This window comes from Melospiza georgiana, chromosome 2, assembly GCF_028018845.1.
Source record: "Melospiza georgiana isolate bMelGeo1 chromosome 2, bMelGeo1.pri, whole genome shotgun sequence".
In the NCBI taxonomy this organism is placed as follows: Eukaryota; Metazoa; Chordata; class Aves; order Passeriformes; family Passerellidae; genus Melospiza; species Melospiza georgiana.
Genome location: NC_080431.1, coordinates 44,063,412 through 44,089,655, shown reverse-complemented (window position 1 = coordinate 44,089,655; position 26,244 = coordinate 44,063,412). Strand labels below are relative to the sequence as shown.

Below are 26,244 nucleotides of genomic sequence, written 5' to 3'. Positions count from 1 at the left end.
CCAGTACGTAGGAACCAACCTTAAAACCTAGAACTCAGGTGTGAGTTCTTATCAGCTGCACTTGTTTAGTGACACTGGAGACAGAGAACTGAGGAAGCTTCTCAGTTCACACTATCAGTCACTGCTCTCAAAGACAAATTTAAAGATTGACTGACATAGAATGATACCCTCAATTTTTGCTAAGCAAAGGAACCTTCAATTGTTTTCTCTAGCTCAATACATGTTGAAATGGTCAAAACTTAAAGAACCTGTCTGACAACTGCTTAGTTAATTGGGCTTTTTTAGTAGCACAAAGAAATACTTCTTTGCCAAATGCCAGCTGAGTTGTGGAAGGAATTTACAAGTTTACATAATCATGTCAGTTATCTAAGCTAAGATTTAAAGGGTTTCTACTGAATTATTACATGCAAATTCTTATGCACTTTTAAGATAATGTACAGTCAGATGTAATGCATGATTCTAAGGGGATTTTAGAGGCTCAGTGCTTCTTACAGTTTACCTACAACATCTCTGTAGAAATAAGAGAGCTCATGTGGATCTGTTCACTTTCTCTCCAGTGGCTTACATGGTATTTAAGTACTTCATTTTATAAGGACTGCATTGTTTCTGCTTCAGGGCAAGAAATCTAATTTAGATACATATAACAGATTCACTGGATCTGAGCCACAGTGTATTTAATACCCAAAGACTATGCATTATCCTACTGATGTGATTTGCAACCCTCTGAAAATGATATTATTAAAAGTGTTATAGAGGAAAAGACAGTAATATCTCTGCTTTATGCTATTTTTTAACTTTCCTAGTTAAACCAGTGATCTACTGTTACAGGCAGATGCAAATAACAGCCTTTATAAACCCAGTACACCTGTGGAATACCAATTAGCTTTAACTTAAGCATTTCTATAAGGAAACATTTGTACTCTTTTCATCATGTACATCTTCACTTACAAACACTAAACATCCTCATCTTTACTGTCATGCTATTCTAGATACTCAGTATTATGTTAACTTCTCTTGCTTGCAAATTTCTTCAGCAGCCCGGGTATAATTAGCAACTTCTCACACTCTTAAAAAACACCATAAAAATAATGTTTTGCCCAATAGAAGCTGCACACATTCTTGGCTCATGCTGCAGCATCAACATGAACAGATACATTACACTGTGTACTGACAAAATGCAGAAACCAGGTTTTTGTCTCAGTAAATGAGGTTACATCATTAGTAATCAAAACAGACAGAGGCTCAACTATGCTGCTGCATTGCATTGAATGTTTCACGGTACAGCATGAGTCAGGGAACAGGTGATTCAAACATAGAATAAATTATTGTCTTTTGGGAAAGATGGAGAGAAAGAAAAGGAGAGTCTAGTGTCATAGATATAATCTCTTCTGTGCTATTTGCCTTCATGGTCAGAAGTTAATGTTTCAGCTTCACCGGCAGACAAGGTTAGACTTTTGTCTACACACAATTAGTGAGGATTTAGATGAACTGTTTTGCTCCCTGAGGGGTGGGAACGGCAATCACTATATCACATGTCATCAGAGAACTAGGTAAGAACACCTTCAACTGTTCTAATCATACTTTATTGTATACATCTTTCCACAACATAGGTTTTCACTTCTAAGAAAAGGGTTCCTAACTACATTCTACTATAAAAGAATTAAATAAATTCCTATGTATATTTGCATATCCATGCATATGTGTGTGTGTGTGTTTAGTCAACATTCATGCACTAACAGATGCTGTGTGGCACCAGAAAGCAGCTTGGCAGAACAAGAGCCAGCACTGTGCCCTGGCCTCAGAAGGCAGGTGATATCTGGAGCTGCATTACACAAAGTATTGTCAGTAAGTCAAGGAGAATGATTCTTCCCCAAGAGTGAGCACTGGAGAGGCCAAATCAGGAGAGCTGTGTCCGATGCTAGACTCCTCAGTACAAGAGAGACATGAACATACTGCAGAGAATACAATGAAGGCTCACAAAGATGATGAAGGCACTGGAGCACCTCTCTTATAAAGGAATGTTGAGAGAGCTGGGTCAGCTTATCCCAGAAAAGAGGAGCCTTTGAGAAATCTTATTAATGTAAGATTCATAAATACCTGGAGAGAAGGTGCATAAAGGAGAGATGCAGACTTTCTTCAGTGGTGCCCGGAGGATGAGAGTCAATGGGCACAAACTGAAACACAGGAGGCTCCTCTGAACATCAGGAAACACTTTAGTACTGTTAGGGTGACTGAGCACTGGCAGAATCCTTGGAATTACTTAAAACTGTTTAGACAGAGTGCTGTGCAAATGGCTCTAGGTTATCTCTGCTTGAGCAGAAGTTTTGGAACAGAGGTTATTCAGAGGTTCCTTCCAACCTCAGGCATTCTGTCTTTTGATTCTGTGATTGTGTATATGTTTATCACATAATGTAAAAAAATACACACACACACCCCCCTTTAAATACATTATCTGTAGTGTTTCTGTATTGTTTTACATGTGCTAATTTTGTTAGGGTTTTTTTAACATTAATGAGTTTTATTTAAAATGCATTCAAAAATTGAAAATTGAGGACAACAGTGGCACCATTCAGGCACAAAAGTAGTTTCTTACACTTTTTTGAAGAACTGAAAAAAGGTCCCCTTAACTACAGTTTTTGCTTGTTTCTTAATTGGCTTGTTAAGTTACTCTCTGTTAAAAATGCTATCAAAAGTCACAGGAAAAATATTTTATAAGCTTGAATTAACAATTCAAAAAATGATCTAAAATACTTCAGCATTAATAAGGTATAAGGATGCCACTACATTTTTACTCTCCCCAAATCCCTTAAGAATAAAAATGAGCATAAATTCTGTTTTCTGTACAGATGAACATTAAATATCTGGAACACCTACTGAAAAGTGTTCATATTATATTATCTATTATATAATATTGCCTAATACATATATTATTACCTATTATAATGTGAAATAAGTTCTTATGTTGGCCAAGCCACCAGTCTTTCTGTTTTGACTTGAAGGAAGAGATAAGAACCATTTTAGTTTAGAAGATGGTTCCAAGAAAATCAAAGAAGCAAAAAAGTTTCTATGGCAACATTGCAGGTTCTATTATTTAATTTTCAGCTTCATAATAGTTTCCTTTTAACAAGTTAACACTGGCTTGCCTTCTCCTAAATTTATCTACTGGATTATGAATTACAATGTTTAATATTGTACTGCTTAAGTCTGACTACATTGCCAATACAATTACTGCACCTTGAGAGTGAAATGAGGTATCATGGAAACTCAGACTATAAATTTAAACCTTCATTTTAAGTGGATCTCAGTACAATCTTTCCAGTCTGTCAATAACTTCTGTAGTCTTTGACTTCCTCTTTTTAAAGGGAACTTAAAAGTAAGGAATGAAAGTAGTTGTTGTTTTTTTTCCCAAAGGTCCAATGATGAGCAGCTAATTTTGACCTGGGTTCTTTCCAGAGAAATCTTCAGTTAATTTTCAGTGCAATGAAAATGACAGAGGGTGTTATTTGATACATATTTAAGTATAAACCAAAACAGAGGGGACAAAAAAAAACAAACCTTTTGATAATAAAAAAAGTAAAATTTCACTTTCAGTTCCCAATAATTTTTGTTGAAATTCTGTTATGTCTTAATTCTAATTTTGAAAAAGACCTTACTCTTTTAGCATTACAGTTGATATATTTATGATGCAGTTCTCAATTACAGAGCAGCACCAGTGTATAAGACTCAATTTCTAGATTAAATTGAACAGAAAGTTCAAGAGAATTGCCGGTATTTTACTGTAAAATATTTATTTCTAAATTTCTTCATAAAGAGTTTTTAAACCTTTTTCTTTTCATGTACCCAGCTCCCTAGTCACCTACCTCCTTGCTACATAAATGCAGCTCAGCAATAGCCAAAACGTGTTACCAGCACTGTGTGAGAGACTGAAATAGTTGATGGCTTAAACATTGCTAAAATCATTGGGGGACTTTTGCCTACTGTAGAAAACTGCAAAGATCCAGTCGTTCATCTGTGGCCATCAAAACCCACATCTCCCTAAATATGCCTGCTAACTGGAATTTGGACTGTGAGGGGAACTTGAGATGAGATAAAGGGGGCACCCCAGAAGTGATGCTGGAAGAGAGATTGGAATGCTGATGGCTCAAACAATCACGGACAAGCTGCTGATGTGCAAATTTACCTCTCAGGTGCAGTGGGAGAGCACACCTGACACCTCAGGCTACAGCTGGTGTTGAACCAGGTAAGGACAGAGGCAAATCCTGGGAGGCCACTGCTGCCTCTTTGTCCTTACTCAAGTGACTCAGCTGTGATAACTCCCCTTTGGGGAAGTACTGGGGCATTCACGTGTAGCCTGAAGGTATCAATCTCTGCTGATGGGCCACAATGGGTCTTAAGGGACTCAAATTCATTGATGTAATAGGCATCTGTATCTTAGAAGGTGTCAAAAACTCCCCAAGTGTCCCATGATCCACATTACCTCATCCAGCTGAAATTCCCCACTCCAAGAGAGGTACCTGGGCTTTCCTACCTGAACTGAATATAAACCAAATAGCTTTCCTGTGCTGTGGATTTCATTGGGATTTCCTCCATCACCAAATGGTGATCAAATCTGAAGTTGTCACTTTGACTAAGATGGTGACCATCACTTCAACAGACAGCAAAAATTGCCCCAAACAAGTCTTGCCTTGAGGCCTGTGGGTGGTAAGGTCTTTCTAATCTTATGCCTTCCTTCTCTTTCTTAAACATTTTCTTAAGTGATATTTTTATGCTTTTATATTGCAACTAGTTATATACCTGTTTTTCTGTGCAATCAAATTGTTCTACAATAAAGCCTACATGTGTGTGTTTAAAAACAACAGTTATTCAGAGTTGTTTCACTCCCCAAGGGATCTATTAACAGGATGGGTTACTCTCACCTTCTGTTTCATCAATAAGTGTAAACTACAGCACATTATCAGCTGTCATGAAGAAAGTTCACTCCAGCCAGGCCCAGTACACTAACTGAAAGGAGAACTGAGTGTATGGAATTATGGAAAAGAATTGCTACTTAGTTCTCTGGGAAAAGGAAAAAAAAAAGGAACTGAAGTATGGAGATCCAAATGACTGCCAGTGATCAACTAGGTAACTAGGCTGCAGGCTGCTCACTCACTCAAATCAGGGCTTCTGTCAACACTGGATTTAGTGATGTGGTCTAGCTAATTCAGGAAAACCTTCAAGAAGGTCACTTGGCCTTTAAAAAACTGCTGCATTTGTTCACTGCATTCCAAGTGATTCCTCCCCAAGCCAATGTCCAACCTGAACTGTCCATGCTACAAGTTAGTTTGTCTCTTACACTTTGTGATGTGCTCAGGAATGCGGTTCCATGATCTTGCCTTCAGGTCTTAAGCTGCTATTAGCTCATTGCTTAGCATCCTTTTCACTAGTTTGAACAAGCCCACTTCTGCTTCCTCTTTCTAGACATACCATCTTGGCAGCCCACCCCTGAATCTTCTCCAATTTGTTCCTATGCCTTTCAAATCATGGGGTACAAAATTGGAAACAATTGTGTAGGTGCAGCCTCAGCAGCACCAGGTGTTATGGGAAAAATAACTTCATATTGCCTGGTGACAGAATTTTTTGTGTTGTAAAACAATACTGAGTTTTCTTAATTCATACTGTTGACTCATCCTCAGCCTGGTATCTGTATAAATCCCATGTGTTTGGGGTTTTTTTATTGTTGGTTTGTTTGTTCTGTTTTGTTGGTTTTTCTGAGAATATTTATTATTCTACCTGTTTTTTCTTAGCACGTTTGAAAATCTGCAGTTACTCCTCTTCAGTTTCACAACTCTGCCCTTCTTGTGAATGTATTGGTCCAATCCTCAAGTTTATTGAGATCACCCTGTGTAAAAGGTTGTCACTAATTTTTTTCTGATTCTGAACAGCTTTGTTTTTAAACACACAGTGTGTTCAGAAATTGCAGATTATAAACTGAGAGAGTTTTCACAAGCACACAATAACAATGATGTTCTTGTTGTTATTATGGCCATGGTTACATAATTTTAAAAATACCTGAGGTGGAAGGAGTGGTAATCTGATATAAGCAAGCAGCATACTTAGGTCATTGCATCGCCTCTGCATATCATATTTCACCCACATCATTAAGGCATGGAAAATGGTCTCTTCATCAGGAACATTCACATCATCACTGGCAAGAAGTTTATGGAGTTCTTCAGCAGGTAGAAGTAAAAATTCTTGATTTCTTATAACTTCCATTATATTCTCCTGAGAAAAGAAAAATATTTCAGATTCAGTAATACTGCAAGAAAATTAAAACCATGTTAAAGCTAATAAACCAAAGGATTAGTCAATATCTGCCATACCCAGATATGGGTAATGCTTTACCATAACCTTGCAGCTCATGAGAAAAACAAAACAAATTATTAGAGTTCAGCAGCTATAGTTGCAATTCATATATAAATATATTTCAAAAACAAGATGAGGATTATATGATAATATCATAATTAAAATTGTCAGAACTAGTAAAGGCTATTGTTTGAAATTTTTATAAACTCATTGAGTTTATATTGTAAATCTTTACATACTCATACTATGAGTATGTAATATATATTGTAAGTCTTTACATACTCATACTACATTTTCCAGGATATTTTCACTGTCTTTCTTTCACTATTTCTTAAATAACTTGTCAGTCCTGTAGTTGTATTATGAATATCTAGATTTCTGTCTACACATATGACAAGGCTGAGGGGACCACCAACATAATGAATTAAAGATTATTTTTTGACATTGTTCAGAACAGATTTTTAATATCTAGTTATCATGCAAATAAATAGTTTACAGCAATTAAGATCTCACAGTATTGAGAACTATTGTACTGTTGCAGGTTAGGAACTGTACTCCCCAGTTCAGTGCCCCCACTGAGACTCTCCAAACCACTGACACTCTTTTGCTCTCCTGCTCTTCTGCTCACCCTTCCACACTGCAGTGGGCTGGAGAGGAAAATTGGAGGCACAACAGGTAAAGCTCACTGGTTGAGATAGGAACAATTTGCAGGAAACAGCAATGAGGTAAGGAAACAAGGAGTAACAGGAACCATACTAATGACAGATACAAGAAAGGAAACGATTCCCACAGAGCCACAGCCCTCACACCCACTCCCCCCATCCCCAAGAGACAACACCAGATGGATCCCTCTGTCGCATTTACTCAAGCAGAAAGAACCCCTTCCCCTTGGAAGAGACCTTTCTCCCCCCTTCCATCAACGACATCAGGTTTTACAGACTAACCCCTGTGTCCTAGTTATGCCTCACTCCTGGCTACTTAAAAAAACATTGGACAGAATCAGGACAAATAAAAATAGGAATAACTAAAAACCTTTTTTAAAAACCCTATAAACTATATAAAAAACTAAAAACAAACAAAAAACAACAAACAAACCCCCCAAAAAGCGTTGCATTTAGTTATCTGAATCCTAAGGACTGAATTAAACCCTCCTTGAACTACCTACTCTACATCAACAGGACACAGTAGAATCATAATTCTACAGATATTTTTTCTCAAAATATTTCTTTTAGGGTGTTTTATCTCCATGGAGAAATTGTAAGTGTGTTTTCATATTCTCAATTTATAGACAGAAAGAAAGTGAGGTAATTGAAGACTGGAGGTGCAAAAAAAAGAAGAAAAAACTAAACTAAATTTTTATGTAAACTGAAAATGTAAAAAGCAGTATTGGGAACATTAAGTTGCAACATCCAATTTATGAAAAATAATAATGAATTTTATTATGCTGTTTTGGATAGAATTTTTAGGATGAGAAGTGGGAAAGAATGACAAAGCATCAGTCAAGGAGGACTTAAATGTATGAACATCAAAACTGAGCGAAATGGATTATTCCACTGTTACACACTCTAAATTCAGTTTTTAGCATATCAAAATCCAACCAATGTTGCCTATAATTGCTTGATTGTGTCTCAACCAGGGGAAAGACTGACTGGTCATCAAAACTGAAATAGAAGACATTATAACAAATACAAGAAAATAATGTGCAAGACTTAAAAGAGTAGAAGTATACTCTGACTCTAGTATGTCACATGCTGTCCTTCCCTGACTTATTCAATAGAAGGAAACTCTTATTTTAATTCTCCAAATTCATACTTTTTGAAATGTACTGTTTAAACATATTTATTAAAAATTAACTGCATATTATTTTATATATGACAGTAGAAATTAATATTGCAGACATAGACATGACAAAATCACGAGATAGAAGTTTCTTGAAATTTGTAATGTAATTACAGATAAAATACATAAGCACAGATAGAATAAATTTGACAAAGTTGAAAATGATGTTTATTATTAAAACTGTGAATGGTTTGATATGTACAACTTAACTCAATGTGTTGCTTTTTAACTCAACATATATAGGATGCTGACACAACAGAAAATGAAAGATGTATTTGTGGTCATGACCTACATTGACCATGCTGTTATGCTACCTTAACATAATTGATAATTGGACCAAAACATGACTCAATTATTTTTAAAATTGCTACATTAAATGTCAATAGGTCCCTAAAAATGTAGATTTTTCTGGAATGAGGTTTTAAACCATTACCTAGTGATAAAGTTTAAATTGTGTGTCCAGAACATTTTAGAATGGCTTGGAAATGTAAGGGAACTAGTTTGCAGGGAGGCACTTAACCACAAGCTGGCTTAATTCATTTTAATTAAAAAGTCATAAAACTCACAAGATTTCATTGCACTTCTCAATAAAATGATTTATAAGACAAAGTTTAATTAAGCCTGGTTCAACTGACATTAAATCCCATTATAAAAAAAAAGAAATAACTCTACCTCTTAATGGGAGGTACATCAAACATCAAACTTTGCAATAGCAAAACATCAAACTTTGCAATAGTATATTAATCCAAAGACCTAATACTATAGAGGTGAATTGTGATGGTGGAACAAATTTCATGAACCCACAGAACTTAATTTATTAAGAGTAACATTCCAAGCAGGAGTTTTAACTTCAGAACAATAATTTTAGATTTGATAAGGGCTTCTTTTGGTCATCTTAAATTGTATTTTTTCTGCATACATGCTTAAAGAGAACTTATTCCAGCCTCTGTACTGATTGCAGAATCAAACAAAGTTTTCAGACAAAACATATAAGCTCAAATCTCTTTTTCTAAATATCTGGACTTACATGAATTTCATGCTACGTGGGCATGAGTATTTCAGAAAATAAAAATATAGATTATGTTTTATATCTATAATACACCATATATATTATAAATATACCATATGTATTCTTATATATAATATAAATGTAATATATATAATTCTGATTTATATATAGAATCCAGGCTTTTGATCTTCTGAGGTAAAAACTCCCTCCAACTTATTAGCATTTCCTGAACTGACTAATGAATTTTAAATCTTCCTAGATAATGTTTTAACTCCTTCAGGTTCATTTCATCTGGAGCAGCAAAGCATATTTCAATGGCTAGCTGTTCTACCACAATAATTTCTCATATGCTAATTGTGAAAAAATATCCATATTTTTTTTTTTAATATGACTAGTCTTTTTTTGCACTTTAGAGAATAGGCTTCAACAGAAATATGTGATATCTTTTCAGGATACATTAAATAAATTTTAAATTCTCCTGAGATTAAGATGCAAGATAGGAATTGAGGTACACAGTTATGCAATCACAGATTCAATGCAGCTGGAAAAGACTTAAGATCATCCAGTTCAGTCATTAATGTAACACTGGCATCTTCACTAAACTATGTCCCAGGTACTGAATCTAGATGTTGTTTGAATACTTCCAGGGATGGTGATTCCACACTATGATTACCCTTTCAGTGAAGAAATTTCTCCTAATATCCAATGGCATTGTTCCTTGGCACAAGTGGAGGCCATTTCCTCTCATCCTGCTCTGGTGAAGTGCTTTCAGGAATGCCTAGGGCCTCATGGGAAGGTAAACCTTTATTATGGGAACCAGGGTACTGAACCTTTAAGCATGCCAAAGATTATGTGACAGAGTTAGATGAGCGTCCAGGACCTGTCATTTTTGACTCTAATACTTTCAGAGGCTTTGTGGATCGGTCTTTACCATCTCATAAATCTTATAAGATGCACTGGATCTGCTCTGCATGCATCATTCACGTAGCCTTTCCATGTTTTAATTAAGTGGAGTAGTAGATTGCTATTTTTAATTCAGAAAATGTAACTCAGAGTAGAAAGTATGACAGTCTCTGAACCCACCTGGACAAAGCTGTGTCACTTGATTGCTCTTCCACTTTCTAAAAATGACCATACAGTAAGCACTGGTGTGGGGCTATAGCATTTCAATGGCAGAGCTGCTTCACTTTTAAACCTTTTTAGCAGTACACAAGGTTAGCCTTAAATAAGCAGGAAATATTAGAACAGCCGAGCCATGTAAACAAAACATATTGATGTTTAATGGTAGATAGGCAAGCGCCCAAGTATCTAGCAGATTGTGCATCATAGGAACATTAAGGCGCTAATAAAATTAAACTATTACCAAATGGAATTTAACGCCATATATCTTTATAATGATGACACCAACACAATTAAATTAGATTTTTTTTTTAATCTTAACTTGTAATGATTATTATTCCACATGTAATCAAATTATCTTGCAAAAGCTAGTTTTCATTGATGGTTATATCATTGATTTCACTAATCAGCATGTATCAGTTATAATTAAGAACCTGAAAAATATTAAATCATTTCATTTGTTGACAAAGAATGTCATATTCTGAGAGCGCTATTCAGAACCTGCTACATCAGAGTTACCAAGTAAAATGCTTAGCTGGTGTTTTGGTTTTGGATGTAGGGGTGTTATTTAAAATGCTTTATATTTTTGTGATTTGGATGCTGTGGCCTTAACAATTAAAAAATTAAAATCACATAAACTCATGCCAAAAAAAAAAAAAATCCATATACTAGGCTTTCATTTATTTCATACCAAATGTCTATAATATTTTAAGCTCATACTACTTTCAGTTTAGAACTTAAGTTTTCATGAGAATATTTAAATAGATGAATAAATAGTGCATCTGATTTTAATATTAAATCATACTGGCAGTATACCTTCTGAAGTGATAAGATATGAAAGAAAATTTTGATTTTGGTCAATTCCCAAATTATTTCAGTCTGGAATTATTGCTGCTGTGATACACTGAATTCACATCTCTTGTTCTTATGCCACATTTTCTGTATCACGTGTGTTTCATATAAGACTACACCTCCTTTACAATATTGTGTAACTTCTTCCCTAAGGAGAATGGACTTTTCAGTCCATTATGAACTCCCATTAGACAAAGGACCAGAATTTATTAATATGCTTATGGTCTGGCTCTCTAGCCAAATCCCAGATTCCATCTGGAAACCTGAACCTGGGATCCTGAATCTCTAACCAAATCTCAGACTTCATCTGAGAGCAAGCTCCATCTGACCTGTGTAATCCAAAGAGCTATGTTTCTTCCAGCACCAGAAGATGCCAGCCTGGTATCACCACTACAAAAGGGGTATTAAGGCTGAGTTTGTTCAAAGGACAGTGGAAAGAGATCTGATGTATCTGTGTAACCTCCTCCTTCAACTCTGCCAGTGGGAAGAGAGATAACCAAGTGCTGCATTTGGGGAGAGGAGACAGCAAGTTAAGGATAGAAGAGACTGTGACTATGGGTGCAATCTCATACAGCATACTGAAATCTTAGTATGAGACTTCTAGATAACTAAGTTAGACTTTCACAATCTAAAAAATTTCTTTTTTACTTGCGTCTTTTGATTTAATTAAAAAATTAATAATAGTAGAGTTTAGGGTATGAGGCTGCAGAATTAGCCATATTATAGTCTAATTCATTGTGAATATGAGATGGCATTCTGGGATTTCACACTCTAAGGATAGCTCACAATCAGTTGCTCATAGACATTACGTGATATGCTGGTTTATTATGATAAACTGTCTGAAACTTTCAAGCTATGTCAGAATGATTAACATTTTTTTCCTGTATTAATGAAGGATATTGTCTCACACCATGCATATATTCTTTTTCACATCCAAGAAGATTCAAGAAGCCTAAACCTGTACACAAAACAGGCACAATTTGCTAGATGGATGAGGACATGTACACATCTTGCTCCCCCTGACCTAAAAAATCTTCCAACACTATCCTGGAAGGTCCTGCATCCTACAAACCCTGGAACTTCTTGGGATTAGGTCTTTATGTATGCATGACATTTTCTTCTTACCATGGTATCTAGGAAAACCAAAACTCTAGCAGCCTGTAAATCAATTCATTATTAATTACTTCATCCTTTCTTTCTTTCTTTCTTTCTTTCTTTCTTTCTTTCTTTCTTTCTTTCTTTCTTTCTTTCTTTCTTTCTTTCTTTCTTTCTTTCTTTCTTTCTTTCTTTCTTTCTTTTCTTTTTTGGGGGTCTTTATAATTGCTTGTTTACCTTTCCAAAATAAAGTTAGTAGAATGAGGGAGCACAGCTTGGGGACCTAAAATACCTAAAAAATACTGATAGCAAGAGGCAGATCCATCAGGTCAATGCACTGCTCTGAGGTTGGTGCAAGCAGAAAAACCTAGAGGTTGTAGCCCCCAGGTGATGGGATGATCTACTCAACACTTTTTTATTGACATCTGATGAGTCTACTGACACCTTTGGCCCAGTGCCAGGGATTTGACATCAAGTGAAACCTGTTGGGATGAGTGCTGTGACTGGAGTACCCTGTTGGGTGGTTCCAGGCTCTGCAGGAGTGAAAGGCAGAGCAGAAGAGACAGAGGGGTGACACTGTGTGCAACAGAAGGGTTAGAATGTATGGAGCTCACAGCTGGCCACAGCACAGTTGAAAGCCTCTAGGGGAGAATCAAGGGGAAAACAGATACTTCAGATGTCACCACAGGAGTTTATTACAGACCTCCTAGCCAGGATGATGATGCTGATGGATTCTCCTTTGAGAACTTAAGGGACATTTCCAAGTCAAATACCCTAGACTTCAACTTGCCACAACTAACTGGGTGCATCACACAGCTGGTATAACCCAGGCAAGAAGGTTCCTAAAATGCCTGGATGAGAACTTTATGGAACAGGTCCTAGGGAAGCTTACTTGAAAAGATGTCATCTTTGACATCAGACTGATGACCTGTTTCTAGTAGGGGTCCACACGGCTCCATCTTAGGCCATGTGCTCTTCCACTTCTTCAGAAATTACTTGGACACTGGACTGGGAGGGACATTAAGCAAGGTCACAGATGATACAAAACTGGGAGGAGCTGTTGACTCCCTCAAAGGCAGAGAAGCTCTGCAGAGAGACTTTGACAAGTCAGAGGACTGGGCAATCGCCAATTGCATGAAGTTCAACAAGAGGAAGTGCCTGTTCCTGGGATGGGGTAACTCTGGATGTACAGACAGACAGACAGACAGGGGAATTAGAAGCTGCAGAGCAGTGACATGGAAAGGACCTGGGGCTCCTGGTCAATGGCAAGTTGAATGTCCGCAGTGCCCTGGCAGCCAGGAGGGCAAACCCTGGGGTGCATCAGGCACAGCATGGCCAGCCAGGCAAGGGAGGGGATTGTCCCTCTCTGCTCTGCACTGGGGCAGCCTCACCTCAAGTGCTGATGACAGTTTTGGGCATCACAATATAAGATACTGTAAGCTGTTAGAGAGCATCCAGAGGAGGATAATAAGGATGGTGATGGGTGGAAAGGCTGTATGAGGACTGGCTGAGGTCACTTGGTCTGTTCAGCCTGGAGAAGACTGAGAGGAGACATCATTGCAGTTACAACTTCCCCATGAATGGAAAAGGAGGGGCTAGCACTGATGTGGTGCCAGTGACAGGACCTGAAGGAACAGCCAGAAATTGCATTGGGGACGTTTAGGTTGGAGAGTAGGAAAAGATCCTCCACCTAGATGGTTTTTAGGCAGTGGAACAGGCTCCCCAGGGTAGTGGTGAAAACACTAAACCAGACAGAGTTCAAGAAGCTCTTAGGTACATGTTGTGACTCTTGGGAACTGTCCTGTGCAGTTGTACTAAATGATCCCTGAGATCCCCTTTCAACTTAACATATTCTATGATTCTGTTCTCTGACTTGAATTGGCCCAGATTGATTTATTTGTCATCAGAAAGGTTCGCAGCACAATTTCAAGAAAATAGCAGAAGAGATCAGTACTGTGAATCATCCAGAGACACTTTGGATTTAAAGGGCTGCAAGTAGCAAAAATACAGAATCACAGTGCAAATTGTCACAATGATGCAGTATTGTATAGTCTGGGTACATACTGGTATACTGACTCTGGTGATTGTCTGGTTTTGCTGTTACTTGTCTAAGATTTACCCCTAGCACTTCCCAAGTATGGAAAATATGAGCTGTTTAAATTGTGCTGTTTCCACAGCAGGAATGCAACCCTTCTCACGTAGATAACAGAATGACAATTTTCTGGGTTTAAATTATAACACTTCAGGAAAGTAGTCACCATGACAATCTCAGTTTCTTACTTTCCTAGCACAACATTTCGTTCTTTCCTACTGTACTGCTTTTGGCTGTGATGGAGCTCATTTTCTTAGCTGATGCAGTGCTGCTTTTTGCACTCAGTATGAGAATAATATTGATAACGTTGATTTATGGTAATGTTGATTTATGTAAAAGATGAGCATATTTATGTCCTAATAGAGCCCCTGTCTTGTTTATACTGATTACAGACACAGAAGAGGAAAACAAGGAAAATGGAGGGTAACAAGTCTAACAGGAAACTCACATAAATTAAATCTGATTAAAATAAAACTGGAAATTGAAAAAAAAATATTCCTTGCTGCTAAAGCATTCAGCTCTGGAACAGATTTCCAGAGGATAGGATGGGAACATGACTGTTAAAACCAGTGTAATAACGTGGGGTACAGTTTACAAAAGGGAAGGTTGGAAAGGTCACCCAGTCCAACCTCTCTGATCAAGCAGGGTTATCCTAGAGCATATTTCACAGGATTTTGTCCATATGTTTCTTAAATATCTCCAATGAGAGAGACTACACAAGCTCTCTGGACAACCTCCTTGAATGTGTGGTCACCTGCACAGTAAGGAAGTTCTTTCTCATATTTAGGGAACTTTTTGCTAATCAATTTCTGTCCATTGCCTCTTGTCCTATTGTTTGACACCATATCATTGACTCTCCCTTATCATATTTATATACATTGATGAGGTCCTTTTTCAGCTGTCTCTTCCCCAAAGCTGAATAGGCCCAACTCCTCAACCTTTCCTTATAACAGAGATGTTCATCATCTTCAGAGCCCTCTGCTGGACTTGCTCCTGGAGCTCCAGGTCTCTCTTGTATTGAGAAGCCCAGTCTGGAAACAGCACTCCAGTAGTGGCTTCACCAGGGCTGAGTAGAGGAGAAGCATCTCTTCCCTTGACCTGCTCACAATGCTCTTCCTAATGCATCCCAGGATTCTGTTGGCCCTCTAGGCCACAAGAGCTCACTGCCAGCTCATGGACAGCTTGTTGTCCATCAGGACCCCCAAGTCCTCTTCATGTCCTGAGAGTTTCTTTCCAGCAGGTCAGTCCCCAGCCTGTACTGGTGCACAGAGTTATTACTATACAGGTGCAGGACCCTGTTTTGCCCTTGATGAATTTCAGACAGTTCCTCTCTCCAGCCTGTCCAGGTGCTTCTGAAGGGCTGCACAGCTCTCTAGAGTGTCAGCAATTCCTTTCAGCTTTGTGTTAAAACAGTTTCTCAAAGCAGGAAGCTGCCTTGGAACCCCTTTCAGTTTTTGTTTCGGCCCAGTTATCCTTCTGTTGAGCCTAATAACATCTGATTCACTGAAAATTTCTTCCTATAAAGGCATCAACTCAAACACATGTGGAGATGGATAATTTGCCACTTTCACAGTAACTTTCAGAAGCAATCATTCTGAACATTAAAATGTATGTCTAATACCCCATTTGAACTTGTCTGTCTTCTACTCATACATACTGGTTCTTATTATGAATTTCTCCATCTGATTGATGAGCCCATTAGCACCAAAACTTAAAAGCCACAAAATAATCTCTTGGGTCTTTAATAACTCAAAGGGGCTGAGTGGTTATGGCCTTGCTTTTACAATTCATTCACAGTCTGTAACTGTTGTAATGTTCAGGAGTGAAAACAGGATACTTAATCATTAGCACTATTCTTTTGGTAGCACCTAAAAATATACTTGTAATCTCATAATCATCCATTGACCTATTCTGGCGCTACTTAGCCTTGAAATGTGATGGAATACAGCGCAAAGCAAGGGCTGAAGGGATATGCAAGATCATGTCCATAAAAAAAGCCTCAACTTTAATTAAAGATTAATAAATACAGTAATTAAGAAAGTATTTCAAAAGGTAATTGGAACATCAGTCAGGACTGGAGTGATTTTTTTTTTGTATTCCTGTTCTTCAGACTTGAATTAAAAACAGGTAGCCATTAAAATCAAAATACATTCATGGGTAATTGCAAGATCATACAGAAAAAATGCTTTTCTCTGTGACTCTCCACACCATAAAGGCTTGCAACAATACTGTTTCTTTTACCTTCACTATGCGTCTCAAAGCTTATGTATTTTGTGTCATGTCATGTAAATGGTTTCTGGAGAATGTTTCAGTTAAAGTTTTGTTTGAGGAGTGAAATATTTTCAAATGGTAGTTTATATTAGTATTTCCTATACGGTAGTCATTTTAACTGAAACCAAATATTTAAAATATCATATCAGAGACACATGAAAATGTTAACATTTCTTAATAATTTATAGTGAATCACTGTATTGAAAATGTATATACCAGCCAAGAGCATTCTAAAAACAACAAAAAAAAACCCACTGCAGGGAAAAGATAAAGTTAAGGAAAGGCCTGAGTTATGTGCCTTAATCATTCCCTGATATGCTTTCTTTTCTGATGTTAAACTCTGATTCACCTTTCAACTGATCCAGCATAAATTGAAGAATTCCTGAGAATTTTAGAATGGAAAAAGAGAATATATTTCAAATTAAACAAACATCAGGACGCAAACATGATTCTGGGAAACAACCACTGAAAGGGTACTCGGAGGGGACTTTCAGCTAAAAAGGGACTTCCAAAGATTTTCACACTATAAGCAATTTTTAAGAAACTCATATGGTAATCATTTTCTGACAGCACTTACAACCTTCAAGCACATTATTAAATCCAGGATAACGCTCAAGAATCAGTATCATGATACAAATTCAATTAAGATGGGCCCTCTTTTAGATGACTGAAATTTTTGTACTCCACAATGTTTCACAAAATAGAATGATTCACATGAAGATGTCTGACCATTAACAATGGAATTTCCACACTCATTCCAACAAAATAATGGTATATAATGTAAAACAAGCACTGGATGTAAGTGATTGTCAAGATAAAAGGCTGCTGAAAACTTGTCGCATAAGGTTGTTTAATAAAACACTTTAAAAAAACTATTAAACGAATGCTGAAAATATATTAATCTACTGTGTAAATCTCAAAAGACAAATTTCAGACTGAAATTAAATTGTAACACATTTGTCACCCTGCACATAATGTTGATTATACTGACAGTTATTCTTGTTTTATTGCTGCTTTGAAAATTACAAATTTGGAGGGAACAGATATTACATTTCACTCTTTCCAGGAGTGTAAGTTAACATCAAATAATCTCATGCTGTCAACTAACTGTAATGCACATTAATTTCTTAGTGTAATTTCTTTATTTGTAAAGGGAAGGAGACAAAGAGAACTTTATAGCTGTGATTTGCTGTTGATTTTTAGGAGTTTTTTTCATTAGCCTGTGTTCAAGTTCATAGAAATAAAGAATCATTAAGGTTTGAAAAGTTCTGTAAAATTATTGAATCCAATCCAGCACCACTAAAACAAATCCCCAAGAGTCATATTCATGTACCTTTTGAACACTTCCAGGCTTGATGATTCCATCACTTACCTGGGTAGCTTATTTCTATGTTTGAGCACTCTTTCAGTGAAGAATGTTTTCCTAATATTTGATGTAAACCTCCTCTTGTGCAACTTGAGGCCACTTTCTCTTGTCCAGCCACTTGTTGCTTTGGAAAGAGATGAATGCCCTCCTCACAGCAACCTCTTTTCAGGTGAGCTGTAGAGTGTGATAAGATATCCCTGAGCCTCCTTTATTCCAGGAACCCCGGATCTCTGAGACACTACTCATAAGATTTGTGCTCCAGACCCTTTACCAGCTCCTTCCCTGGACATGCCTCAGGTCCTCAGTGTCCTTCTTGTAGTGAGGGACCCAAAAGTGAGCATGGCATTTAAAGTAGGGCCTCATCAAGCACAGTGGGGCAATCCCTGCCCTGGTCCTGCTGGCCACACTGTTGCTGATACAAGCCAGGATGCCACTGGCTTTCTCAGCCACCTGGGCAGGTACTGGACCATGCTCAGCTGGCTGTTGACCAGCAGGCCCAGGCTCTCTTCTGCTGAGCAGCTTTCCAACCACTCTTCCTCAAGCCAGTAGTGCTGAATGAGATTGTTTTGAATCAAGTGCAGGACCCAACACAAATAGATACACAATTTTTTTCTGTAAATAAACAGAAACTATTACATGATTTTTACATTTGAAATTATGCTACCTTAGACAGCAGAATAGAAATGGAAACATTTTTTAAAATGAAGAATTTGAAATGACATGAGGATTTGTTAAATTTGTAGTAATGGATCTTCTGATTCTCTTATGTTTTAGAAGCTACCCATTATATTTAAAATTGTATTTATTCAGATAAACTTATTGATAGCTGATTAAGTCTTGCACAGAATTTAGGTTTCTAGGTGATACACAGTGTTTAAATGCTCATGGGACACAAAAAGGGCTGTATGGGGTTAGAACAAGAGATACATTTGTGACCAGTGACCAATTGTAATTTAGAAAATGATTAGAAGGAGATTAAATGGTGAATATCCTATCTTCTCCATGTATCACAGATTTTGAAATCACAGGTAGTGATTTCGTGTATGAGATGCTTAGAAGGTCTTTGGGATGATTTCTTCAATTTAAGCACATGCCCATAAAAGGCACATATTCATTTTTTGTTGTTGTTTTACTTTTAAACTTGTGGCTCAAATAGAATTGATGAAATCTCCATTCTTGACTTGAGGGAAATAATATCCCATTCTCTCTTTCAAGGTCACTTCTGTCTTAAGTGTCTCTTAAAGTCTCCCCAGTAAAGTTTTTTCTTAGTAAGAAAGATACTGCAAAGCAAACACAACCTTATTTCAGCTAACTTTGAATTTTACTGAAAACTTTGAAGTGTTGATAAACTCTGGAAGTTCTTGCCTCTTCTCAATTTTAGTTAAAAATAAAAACAGACAGCAGGAGATACTATTCTGCAGTTCTGCTTCATTGTACAGCAACATTCTGAATGAAAACCAATCAAAGTATCTGTATTTTCACACATACACACTTTCTCCAGCAGGTACTGGACAAAACTCTTTAATAAGAAGTAATGAATTATGTAATGCATTTCCAAAATATATTTTGGATTTCTCTTCTTAAAAGGAAGAGGTTTTTACCAAGCATACAATACATAAGGCAGTTGCAGTACATCTCAGCGTGTCCTGATGCATATAACAGATTAAGAATGTTAAGACTTAAGAACATATGTTTAGAACATACGTTATTCAAATGAAATTTAGCTACCAAAATGTTAAAAAAAAGAAAAAGGTGGATTTTAATTCAAGAATTTATTCTACAGAATTCATTAATCTATGTTGATATGTATAACATTTGTAATGAGAAAAACACAAGTGTTTAAAAATCAGATTGTGAAATCCTTTTTGTGGATGTACATTGTGATAACTTTAATGAGGAAACCAAAGCAACACATTTCTAAGGTTCACTGCAAATAGCTAAGCTACCAGATCTACTTCTGAATAAATTCTTAAGTTAATATATTTTTTAAATTGTTATCAAATCCTAATTAACATACAGTTTATTTTTTCCCTTAGGAATTTCACAACTCTAGCTCAGATTTTGTCTAAACCTATGCCAAGCTGTTAACAACCATTATACTCTGAACTTTGTATAGGTTTTACAGCTGAATTAAACTGGTTTAAGGGAAAGTTTGTATGACTCTAAAATATGGATCCTCAGAAGAGTAGCAGAGAAGTTTAGCAATACTTTTCGTTCTTGCTCTGTGTGCCAGTACATGGCTCATGTCTTCAGAATCAAAACAATCAGTATGTTCAGTCTCATGAAAAGCATAAGACTGATGGAAAATTGATTGGGTTTGGATACAATCTTGTCACAGGTCCAATTCCAAGTAGAAGGAGATATTTCATAACAGCTAGTGATTTCCACAGTTTTGACAGTTTTTCCTTATGTGAAGTGATAGCATGTACAAGTTGGCATTTTCTAAATATGTAGCATAATTTCTGTGTGAAACACTAATTATTAACTCCATAGTAAGCCCATTGCAGGATACAATCAAATTTACAGTTACACTCCTAGGCTAATAGTTTTTTGCTTTTTGAGCCACAGATATAGCTTTTAGTTCTCTGCCCACAGACTTTTCTGCAGAATGTGCTTAGTTTATAATGTCACCTGTCTAGAGGCTATTATTTAGTAATAATTTACAAGAATTACCACATTTCTTTTAAATTATCTTGATTTCAATTACATAAGTAGCATGTCCATAATTATGGGTATTATCGATTAAACTGTGTTTTTCATAATTGGAACTTGGTCAGCAATCCCCCAAATATATAAATACACATACAAATGCACGTGCATATGGGTACGTGCATGTATAAACATACACTTATATAAGACATTCCACCACAGACTCTTGAATCTGATCTGAATCATAGCTCTAATCTCATGAAATTTCTACTGAAAATTGTACACAAATAAGTACATCTGAGTGTTATGTGAATTGCCACAAATAAATACATCTGAGTGTTAAGTGAAAATTACATTTTCCCTTGATTGCACAGCAGTGAAATATAGGAAATTCAGACTTAAATGCATCAGGTTGACTGATGAAACAGGATGCTCATAGTCTTGTTGAGTCTAGCTTGGAATATTTCCAAGCACAGAGATTCCACGGCCTCTCAGAGAAAACGGCTTCAATAAGTATTGCTCTCCCTTTGAAGACGTGTTTTTCTCTTGGAAACTGCAACTTAGGACTGGTACCCAACGTCCCCTCATTGTGCACCTTCAAGAAAAGAATGATTTTATACCATAACCCCTGATAGGGTGCTGAAAAGACCATCTCTCTTAGCTTTCTTCATGAATGCCCTCTCAGCTTCTCTTCGTATATTGTGTGCTTCCTGCTTCAGCTTCATAGCCGGTTCAATTTGCTCATCAATTGAAATGCCACCAGCTGAAAATGCATTCCATTTTGGCACCATGAGTAGAGGGGAGTAATGAGTTCTTTCAATCCTCTGGCTAATGCAACTGAGTATATGCTTGGTCTTCATACAGATGCAGCAGAGACAAAATATTCTCAGCAGAGAATATTTCAATAATTTCAGTAGAGAGTCCACACATTAAAAACTGATAATGTTGTCTTTAGCTGCATGTCATTCAGATGGTCTGTAGACTGTGTGTTGCTCTCCATTCAGCAAACCAAAGACTTGTGTAATAACTTTTTAAAAATAAAATCTTAGAGAAAAATTGTTCATGTAAGAATAGTCCAAGATAAATCCAAGACATTCTGGTGTGTTTTACATGTGAAGCAAAAACACTGATTAACCTTTAGGAGCCAGAAAATACAAAGCATCCTAGATGAAAGCACAAAAAGAACAAACTTCCCCCACCCCTGCAAACAACAGCAAAGCCAATAAACAACATAAGGCATCTGAGATACAATAAAACAGGTTTGACTCAACTTGAATTAATCCATAGAAAACTATAATATTATTACATGCCAACTAAGAGGCCTTCTAAATATGTGGGGAGATGAGGTATCATCACCTTCTCAACACATACTGGCAGTTTAACAAAATGAAAAGGATATATGTCTAAGAAACAGCTTTTAACTTTTAACTAAAGTCTTAAAAACCTAGTTCAATGAATAATACAGAAGAAGGGAATTAGACTACACTACCTTTAGGAAAGTCTTTAATGCAACACAAGTGAAACGATTAATTCTCATTAAGCTTTGTATCTTGAAGAAAAGCAATTTCCTTTCCTGCCTGGCTGTGTTAGCAGCATCCTCAGGCTTTACTGTATTTTGTTTAACCCTACTGCAAACAGCAGCTACACTGGCTAGATACAACCCTGCTGAAAGGGTTTGAAGGGAGGGATGTTTCTTTAGTTAATGTTACTGGTGCACAGCACTTCACCTTCTAAAAATTATATTACTGTTAAGCACAAAACACTGCTCTTACAACAATAAAAAAATCTGACAGATCTAGACCTATTTAAGACTTTGCACTAGGCCATACTGAACTACCAGCACCACTGTCAAAATTTGGTTTTGTGACACTGCAGATTTAAACAAACACATTTTGACAATTTACATTTCTTTCTTTTTATTTTATTTAACTAGAATAAACAGAAATCACAATTTAATTCCTTAATTGCAATAGGAAGTGATACATAAAAAACACAGATGTAGCTTAGTTTTACAAATGGAAAAGCTTCTCTGCAATTCTCTGCAATCATCAGTACCCAAGAACAGCAGTATTTATGCCAAAGGGTACAATGTGCCTGTCAGACTTTGTATTTAGAAAGATCAATTTAAATCATAAGAATTTTAAAATAACATCTCAGGATTGACAGGACCTCAAAATGATATTATGAAAATAGGTGAAAAATATTGCTATTTTTAATATCATGTTTTTTCAGTAGGATCTATTTCATAAATCACATCAGATTAATTTCTTGAGCAGCCTTGTCTAGGCAACTCATTGCTAGCAGGGAAGACTATAGAATTCTAACACAGATGTAAAGAAATAAAACATGACAGACATTGATGGAAATGTGCTGATGAGAGAAGGTTCAGACAGATAAGTTGAGTTTCATAGACATTTTCATAATTAATTTATCAAGATATACTAGCCTAATTCACTAATTGCTGAGCTAAAATAAAAATACTGATAAAAAGAAATGTTGTGACCTTCCAAAGAGTAGTTTTAAAATTAATAATTTAATTAAGATGTAGTCACAGAATAAGGTAGTAGAACTTAAGAGTCCTTATTTGTTATTGACTCTGATGATGATAAAGTATTCCAGTGGACACAAAAGCCTAAGCTTTGCTCCAAGACCACAGATTGTTTCCATAAATAATTAGGTAAATGAAAAAAAAAATTGAACAGCATTCCAGCATTCCTTTACTTACAAAGAACCACCTTTAATCTTGCACAGAATACTCCACATATCTGATTACATTAACATTTCATTTGGTGCCAATTTAGAAATGAAAATTAAACACTGGGCAATGTAAAAATAAAATGTTTTGCTAGTGCCATCACATTAAAGCAGCACCACATAGGATTACAATCTAAAAGATGAGAAAGAAAATTATGAAACACTAGGAAATAAGTTCTTGTTCACATTTATCTATTAAATCTACATTAACATGAACTAGTGAACAGTGTTTTGTCTCTTGCACTCAGTAGCTAAATAAACCTTTATGTCTCCTTCTTAAATGTTTCCCAACCTAGGCACCTCTAATCTCAGCAGGCTAGAAACCTGTCAGATAAAGCTTGCATAATTATAAAGCACATAACATTTGTCATAATGAAAAAAAGAAGATATAGGCTAAATAAAAACAAATGTTAGCCAATGTCTAGAATAAAACAAATCTGAAAGATGTGCAATTATTTTATATTTCCCATTAACAAGAGTGTATTGCATAAAGATATATAAGGGACATATAATGGAAATTAAATGGAAATGAAAAGGATATTTTTTATTCTAAGCTTAATCAATGAAGAAAATGTATTATACATAACAATGTTTATATCTCACTTTTCTTAAATCAATCCATGATAGTTTTCCTATTATGAAAGGAAACCTGCTCCCTAACAAAACAAATAAATGGGCTGAATAAATATTAAATCACTATAGCAAATAAGAAATCACTGCTGACTTAACGAATGAAAATGGAGTAACTATCCTTGTTTATGTGGAACTGTACACACCACTAGAATTTAATGTCTTTGTTTGAAAGGATGACCTTTTCCACTGAAATCTGAAAGCAACAAAAGTAATTTAAATACTTTGGCAGCTTCTTAAGTATCTGGTCTCTGGAGCACAATTCAGGAGCTTTTCTTTGATGTTAAGGACATTTCTACATTTACAAAATTATCTAAACAGTGAAATTTGAACATTGTAGCAATGGGGCTACATCTGGCTGGTGACAGGTTACATATCCCTGATCTGGATGCAGGAGTTGAATGAACTATGAGGAAGGAACAAGTTGTTCTCACTCGTCTCCATAAATGAGGATGTGGAAAACACATTTTATAGAATCATTATAAAGAATTGTTTCATATTTGATCTTTAAGTAGTTACTGTTACTGTGAGATTGAAAACAGAGGATATTTAAACATCCTTTGGAGAACCTTCTTTTTCTCCACTGATGACAGAAGAGGCCTGGAAATCAAGCTTAGACCAGACAACCAAGATTAACATGACCAAATCATGCAAGCTAACTCTGGCTTCTCATTTACATTCTGAATTTTAAAAGGTGAATAATAAGTGGGCACTGGTGTAAGTAGGAATTCATGGATGAACTAATATTTTTTTAATTGGGACAAGGTCATTCATTACTGACAATTATTTTTGCAAAGAAAACTGAAAATTAGATGTGGGTTGTATGCATTTTTTACTGTCATTTGACTGTCAAATGACTGTCATGTCATTTATTTAAGCATATTAGAAGTATCAGGAAATTTTGGTGGTCTAATGTTGTCTCATTTTCTACAGTGCTTTTCAGCTCCAGATACAAGAGTCTAAGGACATTAACAGAAGCAAAACATAAAAAAAAAAAAAAAAAAGAATCATCATTGTTTCTATTAGTTTAATAATAAGCCAAATTTACCATCTGAATTCTGTAAAAGGATTGAAGTTTTGTTTAAGTGATGCTGCATATTGTACACATTTAACCTGTCTGTACTTTCAGATGGAAAGACATTCCCAAGTGTGCAAGAAAAAAAGGAAATTTTAGGTAATCTTAGAGCAAATCCCCTGGATGCATTGTCTTTTTAAAATTCTCCTTAGAAAAATTTTATTGTAAACAAATCTTGTTATTCTTTCTTAAATGGAAAGGAAAATCTTCTGTATTTTTACTGGGATACAATGGTAGCAGATAGAAGTATTGCATCTCATGTAAACTACTAATCATCTGAATTTAAACTTGGGTAGTTGCTAATGTGTAACATGTAATTAGCTCATTTCTCCAGTATCAGAAATACTGACATTTTACTTATATAAATCAATCCTTCATTCCCTGGATAGCCAGCATCCCTATGGGAATTTACATGAATTCACATATTTCTGTTCAGTTTTTTTTAATTCCATATATTAAATTATTTTTCAAACAAAGATATTTAGTCTATTTAAGTTTATTTAAGACTACATGAGTTATGTGTGCATGTCATACCCACATGACCCTTGACAATGAAGGTTTCAAATAATAGTTAGATATTAGGGGAGGCTCCAGAATCACTGGAGCACTGAGGTTAAATTCCTTGCATCTTTCCCCTAGCGGGCACACTGCAACCAACTATGACTCTTGTTCGCTGAACTATAATGTATTTCTGTGCTGTAACAAATTCTGTATATCTCCTGCAAGAAGTCTCTTCTCTGTGGTGACCAAGGAGAGGACCCAGGGAATGGTCTGAAGCTGTGTCAGGAGAGGTTCAGGCTGTACTTCAGGAAAAGGTTCTTCCCCCAGAGGGTGGCTGGGCATTGGAACAGCTCCCCAGGGAAGGGGTCACAGCACCAGCCTGAAGAATTCAAGAGAGTCTTTGGACAGTGCTCTCAGGGACATGGTGTAACTCTTGGGAATGGTGCTTTGAAGTGATAGGAGTTGGACTTAATGATTCTTGTGGGTCCCTTCTGACTCAGAATACTCTGGGATGCCCTGAAAAAATCCACTGCCTATAAGCTTTAGCTTCCTCCTGAGCTAAGGAATTTCCTATCTTCTCTGTGGATTCCTTGCTTAGCAAAATTTCTCTAATGACATTATAAACTTCTAAAATGTTCTCCTTGCTAAGC

General features: G+C 36.3%; 1 protein-coding gene across 2 annotated transcripts in view; it reads right to left on the bottom strand.

Annotated features, from left to right (window-relative positions):
- Positions 1-26,244, bottom strand: part of KLHL1 (kelch like family member 1) — a 185,851-nt gene that overhangs the window by 61,334 nt on the left and 98,273 nt on the right. For both annotated transcript variants that reach the window (XM_058045329.1, XM_058045330.1), the window contains exon 5: positions 6,049-6,261. In XM_058045329.1, the coding sequence (XP_057901312.1) occupies positions 6,049-6,261 (213 nt within the window). The remainder of the gene's footprint in view (positions 1-6,048; positions 6,262-26,244) is intronic.